At 42.6% G+C, this 25323-nt stretch overlaps 1 protein-coding gene across 4 annotated transcripts in view; it reads right to left on the bottom strand.

Annotated features, from left to right (window-relative positions):
* LOC141789886 (tenascin-like) overlaps positions 1-25074 on the bottom strand; it is a 71457-nt gene extending 46383 nt beyond the window's left edge. For 2 of the 4 annotated variants that reach the window (XM_074669400.1, XM_074669399.1), the window contains exons 1-6: positions 24681-25074; positions 6213-6771; positions 4749-5969; positions 2409-2672; positions 2209-2324; positions 748-901 (exon numbers count right to left, since the gene is read on the bottom strand). In XM_074669400.1, coding sequence (XP_074525501.1) covers positions 748-901; positions 2209-2324; positions 2409-2672; positions 4749-5969; positions 6213-6699 — 2242 coding nt within the window. In that variant the 5' untranslated portion in view covers positions 6700-6771; positions 24681-25074. The remainder of the gene's footprint in view (positions 1-747; positions 902-2208; positions 2325-2408; positions 2673-4748; positions 5970-6212; positions 6772-24680) is intronic. The other 2 variants (XM_074669401.1, XM_074669402.1) reach the window with 2 other exon arrangements.
* Positions 25075-25323: the final 249 nt, after the last annotated feature.

The raw sequence follows: 25323 nt of genomic DNA on the forward strand, positions 1-25323 counted from the left end.
CAATGGCTCTCAACAGTATCAGCCAAAGAGTAGTAAGGGGCTGTGCAATCTCAACCTTCCATGTATTAAAGGCTGTAAGAACAGCAACATTGACCACAGTTAAATAAAAGGCAAAAATCTACATTCTTTCCTAAAATCATTCTCTAGTCCTTCTAACATGGAGCTGAATGATTCATAACTTTTTTTGGACTGAAATACTGCCAAACTTCTCTCATTTCATAAAGACAGGGCATCTCACAATAACAAAATGAGTGTAGAGTGACTATATTCTATAATATTCTTTAAAACTGATTAAAAAAAGGAACAATAAATAAATAAATAAATAAATGAAGACATAATAATTGTTTTCAAAGAAAAGTCTAAGGTGGGCCAGTCAGAAACTGGGTGGGCCTGGGACTGTTGGGCCCTCCCATGACGCTGTCCCAGGTCTCCTCAGTTGACCTTGGGACCCCAAACCCACGGGCGGGTTAAAAAAAACACACTTATTTTCAAATGACAGGCATTACAAACTCTTTTTCCTATTCAAAAGATGTAAAGAGTGGCGTCATTGTCAGATTCTCAAGTTTTCGTTGGTCCCTGAATACACACAAGTGCACCCTGGGTTTTGTGCATACATGTCCTTTTTGAAATGCTGTAAAGTTTGTGGGTTGAGAAAGTGTGTGTATAGCCAGTCGGACAGAAAGCATTCCAGTTAGTGTGAAACAAAAGAACGGTAAGCCAGTTAAGAGTGTGAATGCGTAAACTTACTTGTGACGACGTTCTTGGACGCTGGCTTTCCAAGCTTGTTGTTCTTTACCACCTGCAGCTTGACCTCGTATTCCTGGCCAGGACCCAGGCCAGACTGCTCAAAGGTGGTCTCTGGATGGCCGAGGGAGTTAAGGATCTCACCATCCTCCTCTTTCTGCCAGTTCCCAAAAATAAAAAAACACCAGTCATCAACCAGTACAAAGAGCAGCTCTGGCATCATGTGTGGAGTGGGAAGAGAGAGCAGATCATACATAATGGCACTCTGGGTGGTATCTGGACGCAGGAGTTGACTGGGGGGCTCAGTTTAATAAAGTATGGCTTTGAGCAGAACCCAGTATCACTGTTTGGAGGAGCTTCTATAAGCACTCCAACAGGAAAATAGAGTAACATTGGCTCTGGGCTGTGTTGTGATTGGAGCTATGGAGACATGCTAACACTTTAAACTTGTGGGGTTTTTTTTTGCATCCTGGTTTGGCCTTAAGTTTTTCCACACAGCACTCAAACTGATCCATGTAGTTCTACAAAAGATGGAACCAGAATTCGGGGAGGGGGTTCTGCACTCACTGCAAAAGACTTAAGTCTTATCAAGTGTTTTTGTCTTATTTTGATGAAGAAAAATGTCTGATTGCATTTAAAATGAGCCACATTCAACTGGTTAATCCAGAAAAATGTCTTATTTTAAGTTGTTTAAAGACCAAAATGAGGTATGAATTGCTCATAACAATTAAAAAATAAATCTGCCAATAGAACAAGAAAGATTTGCTTGAAACTAGATTAATGTCTTAATATAAAAAACTTTTTTCTTGTTTCATTGTCAGATTTTTTTCATTCTCTTTAAATAACTAAAAAAAGACATTTTTCTGGACTGGTCAACTGAGTTATGCTCAAATCAAGTCTAAAAATGCATTTCCTTCTGAAAATAAGGCAAAAACACTATGTAAGATTTCAGTTTTTTCCTGTGCTGGGTCATGTGTGGATTTTACTCAGAGGGAAATATGGATGATGACTGTAGCATTAGAGCTCAACCAGTCTCTGGGGTACAGAAGCTCCATCTTCACCAGATTCACACCAGGTCTGCCCCTGTTACACACCCACTCTGTTTCATTTCGACTGCTCACGGTCTCGTTCGTCATCCATCACACCAGCTGCATGTTAAGACCAACATGTAACAGGACCGTCAGACAGCTGGAGATGCAAGACTGAGGGGTTCCCCAGGCACCCACCCTCTCCTGGTCCATGTTGGGCTGTAAAATCTCAAACCTGATGACTCCTGGCCAGGCTTTGTTCATTTTGTTGATTTGTTGAAGTGGTCAAGTTAAATGCAATCTGTTTTTGTTGTAATGTATTTTATTTTGAAAGTCAACCAGATATTCTAACTGAAACCTTTCTGATCTGGATCCGTGACAGAGCAGAGACAGGGCTGCTTGATTCATCTCTTTCATGTGTAAAAGCAGAACTCACCGTGTTCCTGAAGATGAGGTTCCAGCCATCAAAGGAAATGTCCAACGGGTCCCACTGCACCTCCACTGAAGTCTCCCGCACTGACTTGAACTTCAGTCCCTCAGGCTCTGGCAGATCTAGGAGGGCAATGAATAAAGTTCTCACTACTGAATCAGGATCTTTACACGGCCTTGTGTAAACGACCATTCAGATATACATACGTGTGGCCACTCGAGCACTGACAGGAACGCTCCTCTTGTTGTTGAGCACAGCATACACACTGATCAGGTACTCCACACCAGGCTCAAGCTCCCGAATAGTGGCCACCTTCTGGTCCCCAGGCACCTGCATGTCAAGCTCCAGACCTCCAGGGGCAGTGGGCACGTAGGTGATGAGGTACTCAGTCACACGCATCTCATTCTCCCAGGACAGGTCTACTGTCTCTGGATTGACCTCCACCACTGTTAGGTCCTTTGGTGGTGAGACTGCAGAGAGATGTTAGAAATGGGTCATTTGTAGAATTGGTGAATGCCAACCTGCCAGACAGGACATCTTTGATGACATTACACAGAGTGAAATTGACCATATGTTGATGTTCTTTGAACCTGGATTTTCAGAGCACTAAAGCCCTGTTTTCACCAAGCAGTTCACTTTGGTTCAGTCTCAGTGCAGCACACATTTTGTAGCATTTCCTTTGACTAAAACCAGGACAGGTTCCTGGTTTACCAACCTGTACCTGTGTACTTTTTGGTACCCTCCTGTTGGGGTTCCAGACATACTGATCTGACCCCAGAAAGCAGAGCTAGAAACATTGCAGTCTGTTGATTGGTGGAAAGAATCGTCACTTCCTGTGTGACAGAAAGAACAACACAACCCCTGCCATGTTTAAATCCTAGTTGCTGTTGTTGTTGTATAGAGAGCCACACGCTCAAGGGCCTCATGTGGCTCGTTGACTCTTTTGCAGTGGCTCCTTGGAGCTTTAAAATATGTTATTGAAATAGAGAATTTTTATTTTTCTTACAGAGGGCATTGATGATTAAAGACACAGACACTACATAAAATCACGATTTAACATTTTGTTGACCTAAATAGTCATCACATTCTTCAATAAAGCCTGCCACCGCTCCACTTCACCTCCTACAACAACAGCCCACCAACTTTCCATGCACCTGTGGCTAACCTCAAGTTTTACAGCCCTGGTAAGAAAACCAAAGCTACAAAAAGACAGATCTGAAAGAAAATACAGATTTTATTTCTGTCTGTATGGATTCATTTTACTGACAATGTGCCAGCTTAATACACATACTTGCTTTGTGGCAAGGCATTTCTTAACAAAAAATGATGAGTTTAGCAAAAACATCAATTATTTAATTATTATTAATTATTTTCAATTATTCTTTCAAAAACTTGATTTCTTTTTTTAAATTTGCAAAGTTCTCTTTATTTTATATACAATTTTGGATTTTTTTTTATTTCAAAATTGACTGATTTCATGGCATAATTTTTACATCTTTTAATCTTTGCAATTTTTTATGTTTCAAAAACTATATATATATATATATATATATATATATATATATATATATATATTTGCAGATTTATCAAATGCCATTTTTTTGAAATTGGTGCATATTTTTTAAATTCTAAAGTATTTTGTAATGTGTACAAATCTTTATAAATTCCTTTGTATTTTTTACATTTTTTACATACATTTTGATGAGTGTCTTTTTTATATATATTTGCAAATTTATTAGAATTAAAACACTGAGAAATTACATATAAAAGTTAAAAAATGGATATGGATCATATTTTACTAGCATTTGTGGAATTTTATACATTGAATTGTCTTTATTGGGAATTGTGTAAGTTATTGCGATACAGTAGATTTGGTGTCCAGAATGACCTAACGCAAAATGGTTCCTATGAAAGTATAGTTTGCAGAGCTCTGCTCATGTCTATCACTAAGTAGTTGAACGCTGGATGTCTTACATAGTTGCTTATAGTTAACTGTGTCACATTTTTCTTCTTTGTTGGATTATTAGTGGGGTACAATTTTATCTTATTCACATATGTACTTTCTTACTTTCTTTCTTTTTATCCATGCAACAAATACATTAATTATTCACCTTTGCCTTTTAATTTCCGCCGCAGCTTTACATTTTGCCAGAGCACAAACTCTGCTGCTTTTACATTGCGTACTTTTTTTTCTCACTGCTTGTGATGTGCTGCTCTTTGCTCTAGGGGATAGATAAAGCTTTTTGTTGATTCTGATTCTGTGTCGCACTACTATGCCGTCATGCTGTTATGCAGCTGACACCACTATCTGTATACAGCTTACACGCCGCCTACCAAGAAGGACACAGTTGGCTGTGGAAACACAAGCAGAATCAGTTTCTGACAATTTACGCTTGGTGGAAACAGGGGTCTAGTCTTCTTCCACTTAGATGAGAAAATAAAACCATCCTCATGGATCGAACAGACCCAGAGTCCAGACTGAAACCCATCAAACCTAATCTTCTGGGATGAAACAGCACACGTCACAGAAGAGACTGATATCTCACCTCCAGAGCAGTCCTCCCCAATGAAGCCCTCGTCACAAACACACACCCCGTTCTCACAGCGTCCCTGGTTCTGGCAGTCATCTGGGCAGGTGAGCAGGGAGCAGTCAGGCCCAGTGAAACCTTCATAGCACATACAGGTGCCATCAACGCAGTAACCTCTGTCCAGACAGTTCTTCGGGCATGTCTTCTCACTGCAGTCCTCTCCAGTGAAACCCTTGTGGCACACACACTGTCCATTCACACAGTGACCCTGGTCCAGGCAGTCATTGGGGCAGGTCAGCTCTCCACAGTCTTTCCCAGTGAAACCAACAAAGCACATGCACTTGCCGTCCACACACTCTCCGCGGCCCATGCAGTCTTTGGGGCAGGTTTTGATGCTGCAGTCCTCCCCGGCGTGTCCTTTGTCACAAATGCACTGTCCGTTAACGCAGCGGCCACGATCTTGGCAGTTGTTAGGGCAGGAGAGCTCGCTGCAGTCTTCACCCTGGTAGCCTATGTCACACACACACTCTCCGTTTATGCACTGGCCTTTGTTGCTACAGTTGTCAGGGCACGAGAGTACTGAACAATCTTCACCCTCAAATCCTGGATCACAGACGCACTTCCCATTGAAGCAGTGACCCCTCTCATTGCAGTTCTTGGGACAGGTGAGCTTGGAACAGTCCTCTCCACTGTAGCCTGTCTGACACACACACTGGCCATTCACACACATCCCACGGTTGTTACAGTTGCCAGGGCAGGTGACTTCTCCACAGTCTTCCCCGGTGAAGCCCTCGTCACAGTAACAGGTTCCATTGACGCAACGTCCACGGTCATAGCAGTCGTTTGGACAGATGAGTTCGGAGCAGTCAAACCCTGTCCAAGGCTCGTCGCAGATACATTCATCATCTACACAGCGCCCCCGGCCCAGGCAGTTGTTGAGGCAGTTGGTCTGGGCACAGTCCTCGCCGATAAAGCCCTCCTCACAGAGGCAGGACCCGTCGACACAGTGACCATAGTCCCCACAGTCCAGCAGGCAGAGCTCGATCCCACAGTCGTCCCCACCAAAGCCATCAAAACACACACACTTGCCGTCCACACACCGACCCTGGTCCTGGCAGTCACCAGGGCACTCAGGCTCTGTGCAGTTGGGGCCCTTCCATCCATGTTCACATACACAGCTACACGTATCCGAGCTCCAGTTCCCACGACCATTACAGTACGGCTTCGTGGACACTTCACCTTGGAGAGACGAAAAAGAAGATAGTGTTAGAGTAAATTTTAAACGTTGGCCAGGAAGAGCTTAGAGTTCTGCTCCTCTTCTCCCATTCAGAAAGTTATAATCTTCACCACCTTTCTACTTTCAAACACTATCTACTTAAAGCACTTCAGAGTTGAGATTACTGCAAGTATGGTAAACCGTGAGTGTGAAGCTAACGTAAATGACTTTATCATCAGCACACAGAGTAAAAGGTCCAGACCTACCAGTTACTGGAGTCCCACAGCAGCCGGCCCCACTGCTGCACTGCTCTCTCAGACTGGACAGCTCTGACTCCAGCATCTCCAGCCGGTTCAGGATGTCCTTGATGTCTGGCAGCTGGTTGTTGCAGCCACATGCTTGCTTGGGGATACTGATGCGGTGTGTGAAAACGATCTGGTTCTCCCCGTCCTCCGTGTGCTCCATGTGCTCTGTGTTCTGCATGTCCATCGGGGCGTTTTTGTGTTTGAGCTCGGTGCCTCCGGGAGAGTCCAGGTCCACGGAGCAGAGAGACGACGTGGGCACGTTGATGTTATAGACGTGATTGAACACAACGGGCTGGTCTGGATCAGGGAGGGTGAGGTTCTCCTGGGTTTTCTTGGGCATCAGCGTCTCTCTGCGATGGCGGATAATCTTCTTTACCAGACCAGCCTGTGAGAGCTCCAAGAGCAGGGCCATGGTCAGGCAGCTGAAGAGCAAACCTTTCACCCACATGATGACACCTCGGGGCTGCAGCTTCTGATGGCTGTGCTGTAGAGTCCGTCAAGGTGTTCCTTCTTTATTCCTCTGAGACAAACAAGATACAAAGGATTTTACTCATTGTTTTTACTTCTTTTTCACCAAATAGTCCATGCTGATCTCTGTTTCTACAGTTAGATCCTGCGACGATAACATGGCACCAGGCAAACAATAAACATTCAGATTTAGTCAGCTCTACTGGAATATTTGCATGTTCTCATCTTCTGTGCTCCCTGATAAAAGCCTTGTTGCCCTTACACTTTTTCACAAAATAAAAGTGAAGTCTCAACAAAGTACAACTGCCCATGATTTGAGTTAAAATCTTGTCTCAAGTGTTCAGTTTGCAGAATGATGAAGAAGGAAGGAGGACTGTAACTGGCGGTAACCATGGATACCCCAAACATTTGAAGAGATGAACTTACATTTTGATGGGCATTACTGTTGTTGCTGATGTTGTCAGACGACAACAGACGAAAGCAGAGAGATTCAAAATATTGTATCGTCCGTCTGGACCATGACTGTACATAGAGTGGACCTCTGTACAGTTTTGAAGCCTAAATTCCCCTCATCATCCCCATCCCCACCATTGGCCACCATTGGCAGCCAGAGTCTGTGCAGTAGAAGCTATGAGGGACTCAGAGAGAATTTGTGTGGAGCTGGGTGAGAATCGTATCCTTTTTTTTTTTTTAACAAGTGTCTAATCTCCTCTTGGCTCTCCCTCCTGACATATTTTACATCCCCCACCCCCCTCTAATGACTAATGAATTTAGACGCTCAGAAACACCAATATCTGCTCTGAACCAGAGTCCGCCTGTGTGGCGTCTGTTTTTCATATCCATTGATGGGTTTCTGTGAAAAAGTTGTTTCAATTGCACTTTTGTAATAAACTTTTTATCTAAATTGAAAGTGTCTTTCCTTTGAAAGTTGGTGCTTTCTTACAACCCACTTCTTTTTTTTATATGTATGAAAATGACTCCGTTCTTTTCAAATGATGTTACCCTCACTGCTCTCATTCTTCCATGCGTCCTTTATGTTGGCATTGCTGTTAACCAATACATCCACCAGGGGGGCAGCCGGGAGCCAATAGTTTATGCTTCAACAAACTCAAAAACAAACATGGCGACTGTGGAGGAGGTATTGCTAATGTCCCTGTAACATAAAAGACAAAAACCGAGGCAGCGAGGTTGGAGGCGGTGGCTGGTAAGGCTGTTAAATACACCTGAAAGTTATTTCTTCTTTGTATCTCTCTAAAGCTGTAGGATAGCCATAGCAACGCTGCCCCCAGGTTTCTGGCGGTACTGCTCCATTTTGCCTATATATGAAAGCTTTATGGAAACGTTACGTGCAGATTCTGGAAGAAATGAATGCAGAGCACAGACAGAAGGCTCCGTCTGTATGCAGATCTGTATTTAATGTTGAGCATAAATGGGCCTTTGGAAACGCAACCTCTTCTGCTTACAGCCTTTTGCTCTCAGTGGAGGTTACGCACACTTTGCAGATTAATACTTACTACACAATTCCACCACAGACCAAAAGCTGCAAATCAAGCAGGGTCAACAGGCAACCTTGGTGATCCGAGAGTCTGTGGTTCTTACCACATCCAGACAGGTTTTCACCAACAGGCAACACCTGCACACTGAGACCTCCTCTTCTTTGATTGCATTCCACACCACAGCCCAGGCTGACAGATTCATACTGGTGTATGGTCAGAAGATCTGTAGGTGAGCTGGAAAGTGCAGTGGTCTGCACGGATTTCTCACAAAGTGGCAAATCAGCATTCTCAGACTTCCCTCCATGTGACCAGCAGCTGTGGGTTTTTATTTATTTATTCATTTTTTACAGATGCTTGATGTGATCGTTTTGAAAGGTTTGATATGAAAGAGTCAATGATGAAACCTTAAAATCTGATCTCTATAGTGTTCTGTGTTTAGGAAGTTTTCCCCAAAGAGGACTTATTCTTTACGGATTCTGTTTGTCAAGGATCAGGTTCCCAGTTATTCATACACTTAGAAACCATAGAAGAAGAAATCCTGTCAGAAGCTGAACCAAACTAACAGGGAACCTGAAAGGTTGATGTTGTAAAGCGTCTGGCTCAGTCTGCTCTTATATAACCTGACTCTTACCTTACTTTGTCAGTGGTGCTGACACCAATCCTTCCCTACCTCCTCTGAAACCTCAGTGTACCTTGGCTGCCTTAAAGGTTAAAATTAGCTGTTAGCAGCCAGGGCAGAAATGCCTGAATAAGCAGACATGAAACTGAGACTGCAGGCACACTAACTGTAATCGAGCTCTGTGCTGGAGTGTGTGTAAAGGAGCGACATTTCCTCTGTTACACTCGGATGTTTGCATAAAGAGCATCTCTGCTGGCATCAACGCAGCACGGACAGGGAGCTGCCAGTCAGCAGGTCAGTTCCAAGAAGACGTGCTCCGTCTTCTCATCCCAGACTAACGTGTGATTAGGCAAGCTGACAGACAAGCTTAGCTTAGAGGGATCCCACAGTTTCACATCACCCCACCCCAACAGCGAGCCCCCCCGCGCCTGCTGATTAGACAGCCAGGGATGAGCGCCTCCATGATGGGTTGACTGTAAAAGTACTAATGTAGCTTACTGATGGGAGCACTGAGGATCGGGGCCCTCAGGGGTCCAACCACCCCCTCCCCATGCACACACACACACACACACACACACACACACACACACCAACCTACGCCAATACAGTCACACTGCTGTGCCCAAGCATCACAAACTAGGGATTAAATCAACAAAATAGCCAGAAAATTGCTTGGAGTTGCTGCTAAGGTTTTAGTTCTGGGCGGATGGCTGGCTTTCTCACTTTGCAGGTTGGCTGCTCTCCACATGGACCTCTGTGCGAGGCAGCCCTGAGAGACCAAAACAGGGCTTTGTGTGAGAATCCGTGGCTCTGGCAAAACCCTGTTTGATTCAAAAATAGATGAAGAGACCAAACCTTACACAGAAACCTGCTTTAGGTTTTCTCTTCCTCTAAATGCTGGTCCACACTTCGCTAATGGAAAGCAGACCAATTACAATACGTGAATCTGAGTGTGACCCTGTGAAAGTGAGCCGATCTACCTTTGGACTTCCTTCATGTGCAGCCTGGCTCTGGACTAATGCAGCTGGTGGCTGGCACCGCAGATAAGGGCTGGATACAATCTGACTGCTGCTGTTTTGTTACTGGGTTTCTTGGTTTTGGTCTATAGTTAGCATCTCAAACAGCAACAAAGCTGGGTGCATTCCTTGAGAAGGAGCGTGAGGTGAATTTCAGCAGGAAAACATGCAGGCACACACATTTAGCTCAAGTGATCTCCATTGCCCGCTGTAAACCAGTGCTGAGGAAAGACTTGAAGTTTTTAACTCCGCACAGTGGTGGAGTTGAATCATTTTTAAGATTCATCAAGGGAACATTTCTTTGTAAAGAAAGTTACAAATAATCAGACTGTTCTGCTGTTGCTCTAGAATCCAAGTGGTCCACCTCTGGACAAACATCATCCTGGGTCTCAGGGCGCTTCAGGTCTACTGGCAGGCACAGTGAAACTCAAAGCAGACTCTTTCCATAACTCTCAGAACTCTGCTTTTCACATCAGCGTAATGTGAATAGCATTACACCTCTAAGCAGTCACGCAGCAGAAACCTCCTCTCTTCTTACAGGAACAAGTGTTTTAAAGTGCGTTCCAAGCTTTTTTTTTTAATTCCATGTGTCGTAACTTCAGGGCTGTATGTCTGGATGAAGTAAGACCATGTATTTGTTTAGAGTTCAGGGATAGGGAACAGTACAAGCTGGACTGGCCCCCAGTGCTTCATGGCATCCTAACCCACTGTTTCTTTGGAAGTGAATCAATTCTTAGCGTACATTCACTCACCAGTTTTCATTCATCTCCTCTTTTTTTCATTTACTTAAAGACTCCTCAGCTGGCCTCATATTCAGAAGTTCAGGTAATGATTTGGATTAGCTCCCAGTTACCCATTATAGTTACTGACCATAGATTTCTTTAGGACCCCTTTTTGACTGAACTGGTCCTAGAGCAAGTTCCAGGTCAGCTCCTGACTTAGCACTGGTTCTTAGGCCCTGTTTTCATGACAACATTTTACCCAAAACGCAAAAAAAAAGCAAAATGAAAAAAAAAATCTGTGTTTACATGGAAACACTAAGGGGCTGAACACGCTGTAGTAAGCATACCAGGCCTGTAGTTGGCGCTATAACTGTCTTATTCAGAAGCAGCTTTTGGTAGATCTCCACTGAAGTAGAGTTGGGCCAATCATCTGGTGTGTTGGTGAATGCTAAGAGCAGAAGTGGAGCAACAGATTTTGTTGAAAGACAGTCAGCAGATTCAGCAGATTGAGAAACACAGACACAACATGGGAGAGCACAATGAGCGTAACAACTGTATTGTTGGACTGTTATATGTATGAAGTGGAGCATGACATCAGCGTTTCCACAGAAAACATCGGCATACTGTTAACACGGCAATGGTGTCAGAAAAAATGTTTTACTCTGGGGGTCGTTTTCAAAAGTTTGGGTTTTAGGTTGTTTAAAACGCTGTTTCCATGTAAACAAGAAGCCAAAACGCAACAATACTTATGCGTTTTACCCTTGAACCGTTGTCGTGTGAACGGCTCCTTAGTGTTTCCACAGACAAAGCTCTGGCTCCAGGTGCTCAAAACAAATGCTTAGCAAGCTCCAACTCTTTGCTGGGCCAGAGTGAAGCACCAACCATGTCAGGGGCCAGGGGCGGCGCTACAGAGACTGAAGATCAGCAATGAAAATCAAAGGAAAGCTGCTGAGTGAGTTGTCAGTTTTGTTGAAGTTTACTCATTCAGAACCTGAGTTCTATCCAATGATAGAGGCGGGTCGTCTGCTGTCTTTGGGAGCTAGAGGTGAATGCTGAGTGAACCTGTGTCGGTTTGAGAGAGCTGCTGTGTTGCTAAATGGGTTCTTTGGAAGATGAAAGATGAAATCTTTTTCCTTCATGTATCCACTGATATGTGATCAAAGACGATAACAGAAGTAAGAATTTAAATATTTAGTAATAATTTGAAAATACCAAAAAAAATTGCCTAATCAAGCAAAATTGTCATGGCCCTTCTGCAATGGACCCCCATGGAGCTGCAGACCCCCTGTAGAAGACTTCTGCTCTTATAGATCATGTCTATACCTCAGTATTTTATTAAACAGACTAAACAGCCTTTATATCTATTTTACATGACAGGATGTCATTTCTGCCTCATGTTTGTGTTTACTGACGTAAACTCAAGTTTGGACGTAATGACGTGTCTCCAGCTTGGCTCCTGCTGATGGAAAACTAATGTGGTTGTTAGGAAGAATGTGATAAGAACCAAATGAAACACTTTTTTATTCAACCATTCATATGTTTTCATGTAGCTTATGGGAGACCACTGTCACTCTGGTGTGCACACCCACAGACCCAGCCCTGCATGAGCAGACTATCTTTGGAGGTTTGCTCACATCAAGCATCAAAGTCCATGTTTCTTTCAAACTCAGCCAGAGCCGGAGGCAGGAAAACATAACCGTCACTATAGATCACCTTCATGGGCCTTCCATATGTTCCACAAATCATGAAGGATGAGTCTCACTCTGTAGGCACTCTTAACTCTGCAACAGCAATGCATGGAGGGACGTTAAAAGGGAACCAATATGGAGGAGAAGAGGGTGATTTATGGGGGGAGTCAGAAGATTAGCTCACCATTAGCAGGTAATCTGTGCAGAAGGATCCGTCTGATAACTCGACAACAAACGAATTGAATAATGAAGCAGCTCGCCCCACTTAGCGTGTCAAAGCTGTAAATATTCAACGGGTACAACTACAACTCAGGTCCCAGGACGGTTTATTAAACAGCTCTGATGAGAGGCCTGTTCCGTCTTTGCTTTTCTGAAGAATTTATCAAGCTTGTCTAGTTTTGTAGGTCAGTCATGACAAAATGTGGGTCGCTGGTGCAAGGACTGAGTGAAATAGTGTATAGGGCTCTCATCACCTCGAAATACGCCCACATGGTACAGCTAAAGGGGCCTCAGTCACAGACACTGGGTGACATGTCAAGACTCTTTTTTTTTTTTCTTCTTTTTTTAAGTCGAAAGGGGAAATGAATCTCCAAAGATATACCAGCCCACTAGAAATGAAACCTGCTGAATTCATCACATATAGCCTCCTGTCCAGAGACTGAAACCTTCCACATGCGTCCTGAACAAAAGCAGGTGAGTATTGATCTGGATCCTACATCTCCACCAAGGTCAGAGCCTGGGAGATAGTGAGTTGCTGAGGACAGCACTATAGCCCTGAGTTATCAAACACAGAAATGAATTTCCAGGAAGAGGCACGGCTGCTTTATGTGCGATCGATGGCTCAGTTGTTGGTACTTCTGAGAAAAATGTTTTTCAAATGTTATCACCTCACAGGCCATCTTCCCCTTTCTGCCTTTTATGAGCAACGCAGCCAAGTGCTGACATCGACACAAGGTCCCAACGGAGGTAAGACATGAACAATCGGTCAACAGAACAAACAGTTTCTCATGGTGGGGAATAACTGAGCAGCTGTCAAAAGCCAGGATTTGCTCCATGGGACACAGCTCGTTAGAAAAAGATAAGCCTCCTCTCCGTTTGATGGCAACCGTCCAGCCTTCAGACTGAGAACATTTTTCAGTCAGGTTGGGTTCAAGATTCAAGGTTTTTATTTGCCATTTGTGCATGGACCAACAGTTCAGACATATAAGAGCTCTTGGATGGGGCTCTCTCAGGTCAAAGATGTCTAGAATATTTAATCAAAGAATATAAACATTTTAAATCAACAATACAAAACAATTTTGGGACGAATCCCAGTACTACCCCTTAGCCCTTGGTTTTGCATGTGCATGTGTAGTGAAACGGTAATAATTCAAATACGATGCAGTAAGTTATATGTACACAAGACCTGAAAGAGGGTTACAGTACAGAGTACTGCACTTGTGGGAAGGGATGTGTACTCCACTGTCAGAGACACAGTCAGTAGGTCAGAGTGGGCTCCACAGAGCTAAACAAAGGGCCATAACAGATACAACCTCTCATTTCTCAATGTAATGGACCTGTCTCAGTGAGGACGTTCAGAAAAAAAATAACACAGCCTGTCTCTCTCTGAGCCTGTCAATAAAGCAGCTTGGAAAAGGGTCTTGTGTTTTTAGAAATATAACACAGTCGATCCCACTGGGAGTCATTTATCCACACCATCCTCCAAATTACTCGTATCAATGTGCTCTCCTCGTTGACATAATGTCACACATGTCCAGCCTGGGGGAGTGGGTTGGTGGACTGGTCAAAAGCCCACCTCTTGGGAAGATATGGCCTGGTGTTTTAGAACATTACCCATGAGGTTAGACCTTGAGCAGGTGGCCATGGTTTCAAATCCAGCCTGTGGCCTCTTCCCCTCACTCCCCCACTGTCTGTCACTCTCCTCTGACGCCCTGTTAACTGCTCCACCCTCTGTCCTGTCCTCTGATTAAAAGAGGACTGTGAGGAAAATCTGTTGGAAGTGAACCTCAGCGCCACCTTTGGCCCAGAGTCACACTGTGGTAAAGACATGATTCTTAACAAATGTGTTTGTTATAAAATAAATGGAGATCAGATCTTCTTTTTAACTCTACTTTTCTTTAAGACAACTTTTTACCAGATACGACTCCGAAAGGTAAGGTATTTATCAACAATTAGGTTTAGCTTTGCTTTGAAACCTGACCACAAACAAACCTTGTCAGTTTGTACCGTAGTTTAGTAGCTGGGTTATTTATTTGTTTCTCTTTCTTCTGCTCTTCTGTCCTTTTTCTGTCTGACAGTTAGGCTCCAGTGTCCACCATCACTACAAAATTAATCACAGAAATTGTTTTCAGCAGAGAAAAACACAGATCTTTCTTCTCTCTACTTAACTTTGTCAGCTGGTGTGGTGTTGTCATAGAGACCTAATCAATCCGATCCTGCCCAACTTGATCAGGAAGCTGAGAAGCAGCATCTAGGACTAACCTATAGATCACTTAGAAACTGGCATTTGAAGCAATGAAAAGCGAAAAATATAATAATAATAATAATAATAATAATAATGATAATAATAATAATAATAATAATAATAATAATAATAATAATAGTAATAATTATAATAATAATATAAAACAACTTGTTAGCAGCATCAAAATGTCTGGTTGTTCTGTGGTCAGTTGTCAGAAATGATACTATATAACAGAGGCAACGTCTATCAAGTTTGGATGGTTACAGAGCAACCAGTATTTTGGAGTTGATAGCGACCATACTAACTGGTGACTCTCAGCTGAAGGTATCAGTGATTAACAGCTGAGAGTCACCAGTTAACAGGGTCACACTTAATATTGAAACACCAGTAGACATCTGTGGGTGTGTAATAGGGCTGCACGATTATAGCAATCGCAATCGCAATGTCAGCACATGCAATTACGTAATCGCAAAAGAGGATATCGCAATCGCAATCGCAATGTCAGCACATGCAATTCAAATTTTTCTCCATGATAACCAAGCAAGTCTGTAGACTCATCATGACACAACTTTTTTTATTAAATCGCAAGCATAATCGCAATCGCAATATTGTCCACCTAATCGCAAATCGCACCTTTTCCCCAAATCGTGCAGCACTAGTGTGTAATTAAACGTGCCGACTTTATCCAACCTCAGTTAACCAGGTTTGACCACAAACAAGCAATATTAACTGCTGATTTTCAAAACACAGATTTGCCTTTGCTTCTTTGATGAAAAAGTTGGTTTGGGGCCAAAGTTCTGACCAAACATGGACTCAATATAGAGAGGAAATAATAAATGAAGTTATAAATTATGATTAACAGAAACAGATTTTAGGATCAAAGTAAAATTATGGAATACTATGAAACGATGAACCAGTCTATTAACCCTGAAATACTCACTCATTAATATTCTTATGTGGTGCAGTTCTCTGGATGTAGTTTTCTGGTTGTTTTATTATGAACTGGGTCTCAGACTCAGCAGCGGAGAAAATTTATGAATTAATTAATTACAACATCGAATTTAACCTCCATCTTGATCATTCTGTGGATACTGTAATGATGAGTGCTGCGCTCCGGCACTCACATTTTGCATCAGCTGATCGCTAATCCTCCTCGCCCTCATACAGGAGTCACCTTTCTGCTCTCTTTGGACATAAATTTTAGTTTTTCAATCATTCCTCTCATTATTTAAAAATCAACAGAGGAGTTTTCCTCCAGCTTCTGGTGATGAAACCTTGAGGTCTGTCAGCTTTCATACTGTGTGTCTCTGTGCAGGGGCATGTCCAGACTTTCAGGCTGGGGTGGCTCAATGAGGGCAGGAGGTAGGGGGGAAGGATGCGCACATTTACAAACTGTCACCATTTATCTTATTTAACTTAACTCTCTACTTTAAGAACTATGAATAACTATAATTGTATAGATATCAAGTCCCCGTTAATGGTATTAGTATAAAACTGCATTATACATAATGTGTGTCAGCCAGTGTATTATTTTAAAGCAGTACTTTTAAGACAAAATTGATAAAATAAACCTTTGAATTACTTCAAAAGGGACTTTTAAAGCAATAATGGCAAGAACATGTTTAATGAAAAAATGTTGTATGAGCAAAATTCCTTATTACTCAATCTTTTATATGGTATTTTGAAGTGATGCTGCTTTGATATGTAACAGATTGTAACTGCCGGTAACTGAATGGCACTGATAGAGAATCTATCAAACACTAAAGTTACATTTTTTCATAATGTAACATGTAAAGTTGTCACATCCAAAGAGTTTCAGCAGGTAAGCAGAAGAGCTTTAAACACGTAAATACGAGGGACTTGCGTATAATTCATTCATCTAGGCTCGTTAAAACTGGAAATACATCATGTGTTTTCTATTTTTCCTCAAGTCTTCAATAGGTAGATCCAGTGGCATCGTTAGGCCTAATTTGATGGGCTGAAGACCCCCCTAAAGTATCATCAAGCCCCCCTAAATGATTTGCGGTGATTTCAACATACGACTCACACCCGCTGTGGTTTTTGCAGGAGATGTGAAATCGCGAACGTGTCAAGTCTTTTGTATAGCTTTTTCAAATGAACGGTGAGAACTGATTCACAGTCGTGAGTGAGCTGTTTGTTCTGAAACGTGCAGGCAATTTGTATTTAGTAATGGCTTGCAAACAATGAGCAGAGAATCAGTTATTTTTGTTCACTTGAAAAGCGCTGTTCAAAAGAGTCGGCTCATTCGAGAACGTCCCATCTCTCGTGAAAACCATCCTGGTACTAGGACAACGAAAGTTACGAAACAAAGCCTCTTTTTAGCAGTGGAAGGAGAACACTTTGATAGTAGAAGCTAGCTTAACCAATGAGGTAAAAACGACTCACAAAGGGCACACAAGACTGTTAGGAGGGCTGAAGAGTTTATCTGATGAGGCAGAGACAGGCTAAACTTTCATATTGACTCCCTGAGTTTGAGCTAAGCTAGGAGCGGTGGGCAGTCAAAGGGATGGAGGCTATCTTCTTGTCATGGACTCAGGAGTAAAGGAAGACACAAGAAGTCTTTATTTAAGCCATCAATATAGAATGGATATCAGGAAGTTTTTCCAAAAAATAAGTATTTATCACTGATGGTAGTTAACAATTGACTCCAGCCCCCCGCTAACAGTAGTTTATGATTATTATCATCATATTATTGTGATGAATATAACAATAATAATACATTAACAATAATCACTCCACCATCCCTACTGATCTGTAGGAGTCAGGGCAGAGGAGCACAGGGAATGAGAGGGGAGAGACCTCCACTGGAAAGGTGAGTCTAAAGATAGAGTCATTTGTCTGTAGAACACTGAAAATAAATAAAATAAAATTAAGTAATACGGTAAAAATGAGATAGCCTAACTCGGTGGGTAATAAAAACAGCTAAAGCAGAGCAGGTCATAAAATTAAAGGTAATAGATCTGGTCTAAAAAGGAGAAATAAAACAGGTTAAGAGGATTTAAATAAATAAAATAATAACAATAAATTATAATAAATACAATCAGCTAAAAGCCAGACTAAAAAGGTAGGTCTTGAGTTTACTTTAAAAAATATGAACAGTAGGAGCTACCCTCAGGTCTTGAGGTAGGCTGTTCCACAGACCGGGGACATAATAATAGAAAGAGGCTTCCCCAAGTGTTTTAATTCTAACTTCAGGTACCATTAAAGTCGACAACCTGATGACCTGAAAGCCTTACTTGGCTTAACTGATAAAAGCAAATCTGGTAGATATAAAGGAGCAAGACCTTTAAGAGATTTTTTTAGACTAATAAAAGAACCTTAAATTCTATTCTAAATCTTTTCTAGTTACTCATGTGCCAAAATGTTATCAATCTGACTTCAAAATACAAAACTATTATTGTGTTGTCTGCAAAAGTCATGGCATTAGCCTCTTTGTTGAGCAGTTATTAACTCTATGTGTTCTGTTTCATTTGTTACACATTTGATCATTTGCATCTCCTGGGGTTGAAGCCCCCCCTGTCCCTAAATCCTAGTGACGCCCCTGGGTAGATCTTTCATTTATGCTGGTTGAGTTTAGAGAGGTTGGGCTCAAAAAGGTTGGTGACCACTGCTCTATAGCATCTCACCTCCTATAACCTGGACACCTGGTTAAATGTTTGTTATAGTCTTTTTGCTCCCATCCTCTCACAGATTCATCACTGTTGTTCTGATGTCATGATTGCATTTACCATAAGACTTTTTGTAAAGGGGAAAATCCTTGATGCAGTCAGTGCTTGAGTCTGACTCCAAGTCTGAACAAGAAAACAACACAAACCTGACTGAAGGCACTGATGTGTTATTTTTCCTTCAACACTGACTCAAAACAAAAAGGGATATTTGACTTGCTGAACTGGGGTAGACACAGTTGTCTTTTCTTTTTATATATATAGATGAAAAGAAGACCCGTTTCATCAAACATTGCCTGCGCTCATTGGTCCTTGACTGTAACCCCATCGGATCTGATGGCACAGATAATGGGGGAATGGTGGGGGTTTGCGTGTTCACGGCTGATAAGGCAGACAGGGCTGGATCTGAGATACTGGCACAGGCACTTTTATCGAGGTACTGGGGGGAAACTCTGCTCCCAGGGTGAGCTGTATCACGCTCAGAGAAGCTGCAGAGTGATTTGGAGCTGGGGTTGACACCTCTGACTGATACTGGCCTAAAAAGTCTATTACTTCAACCAAAACCAATTCTGGTCTTTGACACTGAGATACTGAGAAAATTAATGTTGAGTCACAGAGGTCTTTCCTCCCGCAGACTGTATTTGGTTTTTATAATGCCGTGGTTTGACTGGCCGTGACGCCCATCAATATTCTTTATGGCGCTCCTCCCGTGCTGCCTCCATCTTGTGCTGCTGCTCTTGTTGGGTCCAGATGGAGAGGTTGAACTCCAGTCATTGTTCATGAGCTTTTTAACATGCTGGATGCTGGTGACCTGCTGTTTATCAATCTAACCTCTTGGAGCGTTGGGGGTCTTGGAAACATCATGCATAACCTTGGCTGCACATCCACCTTCTATTTCCTCCACATGCTTCACATCAACTAGTTCCCAAATCTGCCAAAAACCCTCCCCTCAGTTTTAAAGTGAGATTACGATGAAAATCTGGTTTGTCTCGGCAGCTGCCTGTGCTGTAATGCTACACACATGTATTGATGTCAGTTTCAGTGACTTGTCTCGACTTACCGTGTAACTATCACCTTTCCTATCACAGTGTCTGCTGCCAGGTGAGAGCAGAGCCACCTTCAAATCCACAAAGAGCTTTTGGTTGACTTGTTTTACATGATCTCACTTGTATTAGCTTTCTGTCTTTCAGTTTAGTCCACTGTGCTTTCCCAAGAGGAACAAACGGCTGTTGGGATTTTTTGTTCTTGGGTGATCGTACATCATTGTTAGCTGTTGTCCAAAGGGCTCTAGTTAAGCTAGTGTTAGCTTATTGGGCCTAGCTTCATTAGCTTATTGATAATAGCTGAGATAACAAAGGTTGTCAAATATTGTACTGAGTGATTCTGTGTAAACCCTGCAGCTCCAAACTAACAGAGACACACTCTTGGTAAAGATGGTAAAAAGGAGATTATATTTTTGTCCTGACCAATGCTGATCCTCTGTCTTGTTGTCTGAGATGCTGATGCTAACTAAGTGCTGTTTATCAAGTTGGCTCTGGGACCTGTAAAAGTTGTAACTGAAGCTTTTTATTGACTCTCTCAGTAATGAAATAATTCATATATCCCTCCAGGGCTGCACAATGGCACAACAGTTAGCGCTGCAGCCTCAAACCAAGAAGGTCACCCCGCCTCTCACCCAATGACATCTGGGATAGGCTACATCTCCCTGCACAGGATAAGCAGTTCAGAAGATGATGAATGAAAAGATCCCTCCACTGTGGACTTAAGAGCTTTTTGGGGACTTCTAGATTATCTGTGATCTTTGTGTCTCAAAAAACATCAACAGCATCCTGTGAAATATCTCCCACTGTGACACCTGCCATAGCACCTGTCTCTGAATGTTAATTGTTTGTCAGAGTGAGTGGAGGGGACGCGGCTTAGCCAGAGGTCTCTTTTGTAATCCATTTTAATGTTTAATGTTACTCATTTTGGTAGAGGAAGTTGGCTGCTTGGTTATCCTTTAAAAATAAGTTGACTGTTATTAAAACTTAAAGAAAAAATATTTTTCTCATGCTATCACAGCTTAATTCTTCAAACGGCTACACATCAGTCTGACCTAACTCTCAAAACCTTATTACTTTTTTTCCCTAAATTTGTCCAAACACTCCACTAAACGATGCATGGTTCTAGATTTTGTTGCTGTTGTTGTTGTTTTTTCTTACTTTGGAGACAGATTTTTTTTTTTCCTGAGTCTGAAATGATGAATGAACTTGGAGGAACTTTGGAAAGGATTTAAAGGATGCATTTTCAGCCCTCAGCACTGGGGTTTTATGGGGTACTTCCATTGGAACAGCATTTTCCTAGTCTCCACTAGACACTGAAGCATGTTGGCTGTGGTACCCAGACATCTGTTTGTCCTTGTCTTTGATGAAAGCCTGAAGCGTGTTGCATGTCCAAATTGGGAGTGCCTTCCATTCAGACACTTGTATGAGCCTAATGACCCCCGGCCCCCGGGGGCGGCTCTTCATTGGCTTCCCCATTTTTAACCATTTTCCCCAATTTAAATCATCTGTCCCTCTGAAAAGAACCCCCATCTTGTTCCAAGAACATTGTGGTTCATGCATTCCAATGTGTGGGGTCACTGGTGGAGCCAAAGTGTCAGAGGAAAGAGTCCACCACATGTGCTCATCTATTGGATGCCTCCAATAGAGGGCTGGGCAACACAAAGGCATCCCGGATCCCACAGCTCCTAGACTTCCACTCTTTTCCCATCACACTCCAGCTTCAGGGAACATGAAAAACCATCTGGGCTGCTTAAAACACAGGATTTTTTTGAGGGGAGTCTTTGTTCTGTGGTGTAGACTCATCCCAGTGGGATAGAGGAAATTCTATGGTGACTTGTGGGAGTACTTTACTCACTGATGTAAATTCGGAACCTCACAAGCAATTAAAAGAGAACAAAGTTGGTATAAAAGAACACACTACTCTCCATGTGGTTTAAGAGTATGAGGAAACATCATTCATCTTTCTCTAGATTTCCCTGATAGGCTTACTTTAGTTTTTAGTTCACTGCAAAAAAAAAAACAAATCTCCTCAAGTTTTTTTTGTCTTATTCAAAGTAAAACTTGTCTTATTACACTCAATATGAGCCACATTCAAATGGTCGGTTCAGAAAAAAATCTTGTTTAAGTTATCTGAAGACAAAAATGAAGTTTGAATTGCTTGTAACAAGTTAAAAAAACATCTGCCAATGGAAAAAGAGAAAATTGCTCAAAAATATGCTTAAAACTAGAACAATTTCTTAATGCAAGTAACTTTTCTCTTGTTACATATGCAGATTTTTTTTTTACTTGTTAGCAATTCAGACCTTATTTTTGTCTTCAAATAATTTGAAATAAGATATTTTTCTCAACTAGTCAGGTGACTGTGGCTCATATTAAGTCTAAAAAGCCATTTTTTACGGAAAATAAGACAAAAACACTTGACAAGATTTCAGGTTTTTGCAGTGAATCAGCCTGCGCCCAGTTTGATATGCTAGCGACATCCCACAAAACCAAGTCACTCAGTCACTGAGTATTATGACACTGTTAGTGTTTGTGTGAAATTAAATAGGATATGGGGCCTGAGCGTCTTGTTCTAGGTCTAGCTGTATGTGAAGAGGGTTTTCTACATAATGTGAATAATTTAGACCTCAGGTGTTATATGCAAAAAGTGCAATCCAAGATACAATCATTCAAAACATTCAAACACAGAAGACCATAACATCAAGCAAATCCACAGAGCCAGATCCAGAGAGCTGGCCGAGGTAACACTTAGAATCAAACGTGACATCGATTTAATCCAACCCATCATCTCTCCAGAGTCCTGAATATATGACAAGTGGATCTTCTCCACACCCAGAGTTGGTGTTAGTGCTCAGACAGGAGAATCTAGGTGGGGTTAAAGACAGTCCCCCTCTCACTCAGAGCTTTGTAGGGCGCTGAGTGTTGGGAGCCAACAGCTGCCCAAACAAAGGCCTGTTTCCCACTCGTCATACTGCAGAGTGTCACTGTCAGTGGCCACTCACGAGCTGCGAGAGCATCATGAAAAATTAATACACCAAGCCTGCGTAGCCACCGTCCTAGTGGGTAACACGCCTGGAATGAAACAGCCAGCAAGTGAAGGCACTCCTGTTGGACATGTTTTGGTTTCATTATATCATTAAAATAAATCAAATTCAACAACAACAAAAAAAACTACCCTGACAGTTTCCACACAAGCCCTCAGGGATCCTGAATTCACAGCCACTAAAACGCAGCCCGCCTCCTCCACTGAGTCCCCGTCCTCTCCTCATACACACAATCACCATCCAGCAGACGCAGCCCTGGTATCCTGTGGGTCTCCTCCATCACAGCCCACCCTCCAACTCCACTGACTCACTGCTCCCTTCCTCTCCCCCTCACTCTCACCCTCCTCTGCCAAGAGGTACAGATATGGGGGTTCCCTGTAACGCCCATTGGATTTTCCACAGATGGATTCTGGGATGTGGGGTAGTAGTGCTAACCTCTCATTTCGATATGCTCCAGGTTTATTGAAATACCTGGTGTTGTGAGACCCTCTGCAAATGGCTGTTAGTTAGCTTTGAGCTCATGTTGCAGTTTGCTGCCTGAGTGTTCTCACCTGTGCCAGAGAAACGCCTCATGATATGTTAAAGCATGTTTTTTGCATGTCCTATAGATGCTGATGAACAAAAGTTTTAAAGGCTAATTTAGTTCATGTAACTTGAAATGGAGACAAGTCCGTCAGACAATGTTAAAAATTAGCAACTTTAGGGTGTGCTGGTGAAGCCTAGCAGTCTGAGGCAAGCCACCAAGTGGGTAACCTCCACACGTCACTCCCCACTACCTTTCTGTTTCTGCTGTATCCACCGTCCTGTCCTCTCTAGAAATGCTTTCACACAAAGGAAAAAAAAATACTTTGAAAAATTACAAAACATTTTCAACTGGTAGCGCTGCAAAAAAAAAAAATCCTGAATTCAAACAAAAAAACAAACAAACGTTTTTTAAGTCTCCCATCAAACACCTCCTCACACATAATCTGATACTCTTACTGTAATCTGTGAGTGGGACACAGTTGACAAACTGATCTAAAGAGAGGAAGCACACAGCTACAGTGTGTGTGTGTGTGTGTGTGTGTGTGTGTGTGTGTGTGTGTGTGTGTGTGTGTGTGTGTGTGTGTGTGTGTGAGGCTGCTGGTTTACAGGCAGCAGTGTGTAGGCTGGAGAGGAACCAACCAGCAGCATCTAATGCAGAGCAGCTGTCTGTCTCCTGGGTTACACAAGCCTACTGTCTGCTGGCAACCATTAAATGTACAGCTGGACCTAACACATACATGTTCACACACACACACACACACACACACACACACACACACACACACACACACACATACACACACACACACACACACACACACACACACACACACACACACACACACACACACACACACACACACACACACACACAACCACACGTCTCATCTCTCCTCTACTGTCCCATCAGAGGAAAACTCAGCAGCTTTAATACAACAGGAATAATCACGTCCACCTCCACATCTTTTTTTTTTTTACCTGTTCGGTTAATAAATAGGAAATAGCTCACGAGGGGGAAACTTTCACAATAAAACATAATGAGCGTCCAGGTGCATGCAGTAAAGGGGGGAATGAAAGCAATCCCTGCATCTTGTAAAAGCAGATGAAGGATGAATTAGAGGAGCTGATTTGATGGATGGTAATGATTATCCACAGCAGTGCACACATTCTCCTCTGGAGGTGAGGAAACAGCATCCAGCTTGGTCTCACACACACTTGGTCCAACCAATAATCACATTTATTCATCTTTCAGAGCGTCAGACGATCAGTTTGGAACATACTGGGAGGATTTCTCATTCTCAATGTAGAAATCCTGAACTGAGTATTTCTGTTTGTTGGATTGACATCTCTCCAAAGCTTCATTGTTGCATTTCATCCTGATTGTGAGTAATATTTTCATTCAATTCCAAACCCAAACTACAGGAAATTATTCCCACAAAAAAAGTTTAGGTATAAACTCACAGAAGTCAAACAAAAACTGAGGGATGTGGATGAAGTTATTCAGCTTTGAACTGCTGAACTCACCTGTCTTTATCATCTTAATTGAATAAAGAAATCAGCTCATTCATTCTGCTTCCATTCACACAGTCTCTCTCTCTCTCTCTCTCACACACACACACACACACACTGGCTCCATGCAGGTAAAGAAAGTGGCTTACCTCTCACACAATGCTTCCCCTGCTGATAAAAAAATGGAGCCAGGAGCTGAAGAGAGCGTGTGCAGGCAGCCCTGACAAATGTTGTCACCCGTCCGTATCTCTCAGAGCGCTGACAGGTCTGTCATCTTCCCTGTCCTCTCCGTTCTCTTAGAGTGTTTACTGGAGTCTACCTAGAGAGCCGGCTGATATTGTGCAGCCAGTGGGAAGAGAGAAAGAGAGAAAGAGAGGAGGAGGAGGAGGAGGAGAAGGAGGAGGAGGAGGAGAGGGTGAGACTGACGGAGATTGAGAAACCAAGAGTAGCAGAGAGGGGGAGCGTGAGTGAAAGAGAGAAATCCCTTTCTCTTAAACAGTAGACCCTCTGCGGTCAGACTGCACTCCCACCTACTGCTCTCTTTAATGCCCCCCACCCATTCACCCTCTCCACAGCATTGTAACTGAAAGCTAAGGAGCTGAAACGGGACGCCTCAAGGGTGGAAAGAGAGTGAGAGGGTGACTGAGAGAAAGAGAGTAGGAAGGGAAAATGGGGGGAGAAGGGGGTGGGAGGCTGATGGAGGGGGGTTGTTGGGCCATTAGCAGTAAATTTCAGCAGGAAAGCAAGATATGAATGAATAAGCAGTGTCTGCATTAACATAGCATTTGAAGA

The sequence above is a fragment of the Halichoeres trimaculatus genome, unplaced genomic scaffold, assembly GCF_033239565.1.
Source record: "Halichoeres trimaculatus isolate MK-OKI-2021-1 unplaced genomic scaffold, fHalTri1.1 fHalTri1_scaffold_5, whole genome shotgun sequence".
Taxonomy (NCBI): Eukaryota; Metazoa; Chordata; class Actinopteri; order Labriformes; family Labridae; genus Halichoeres; species Halichoeres trimaculatus.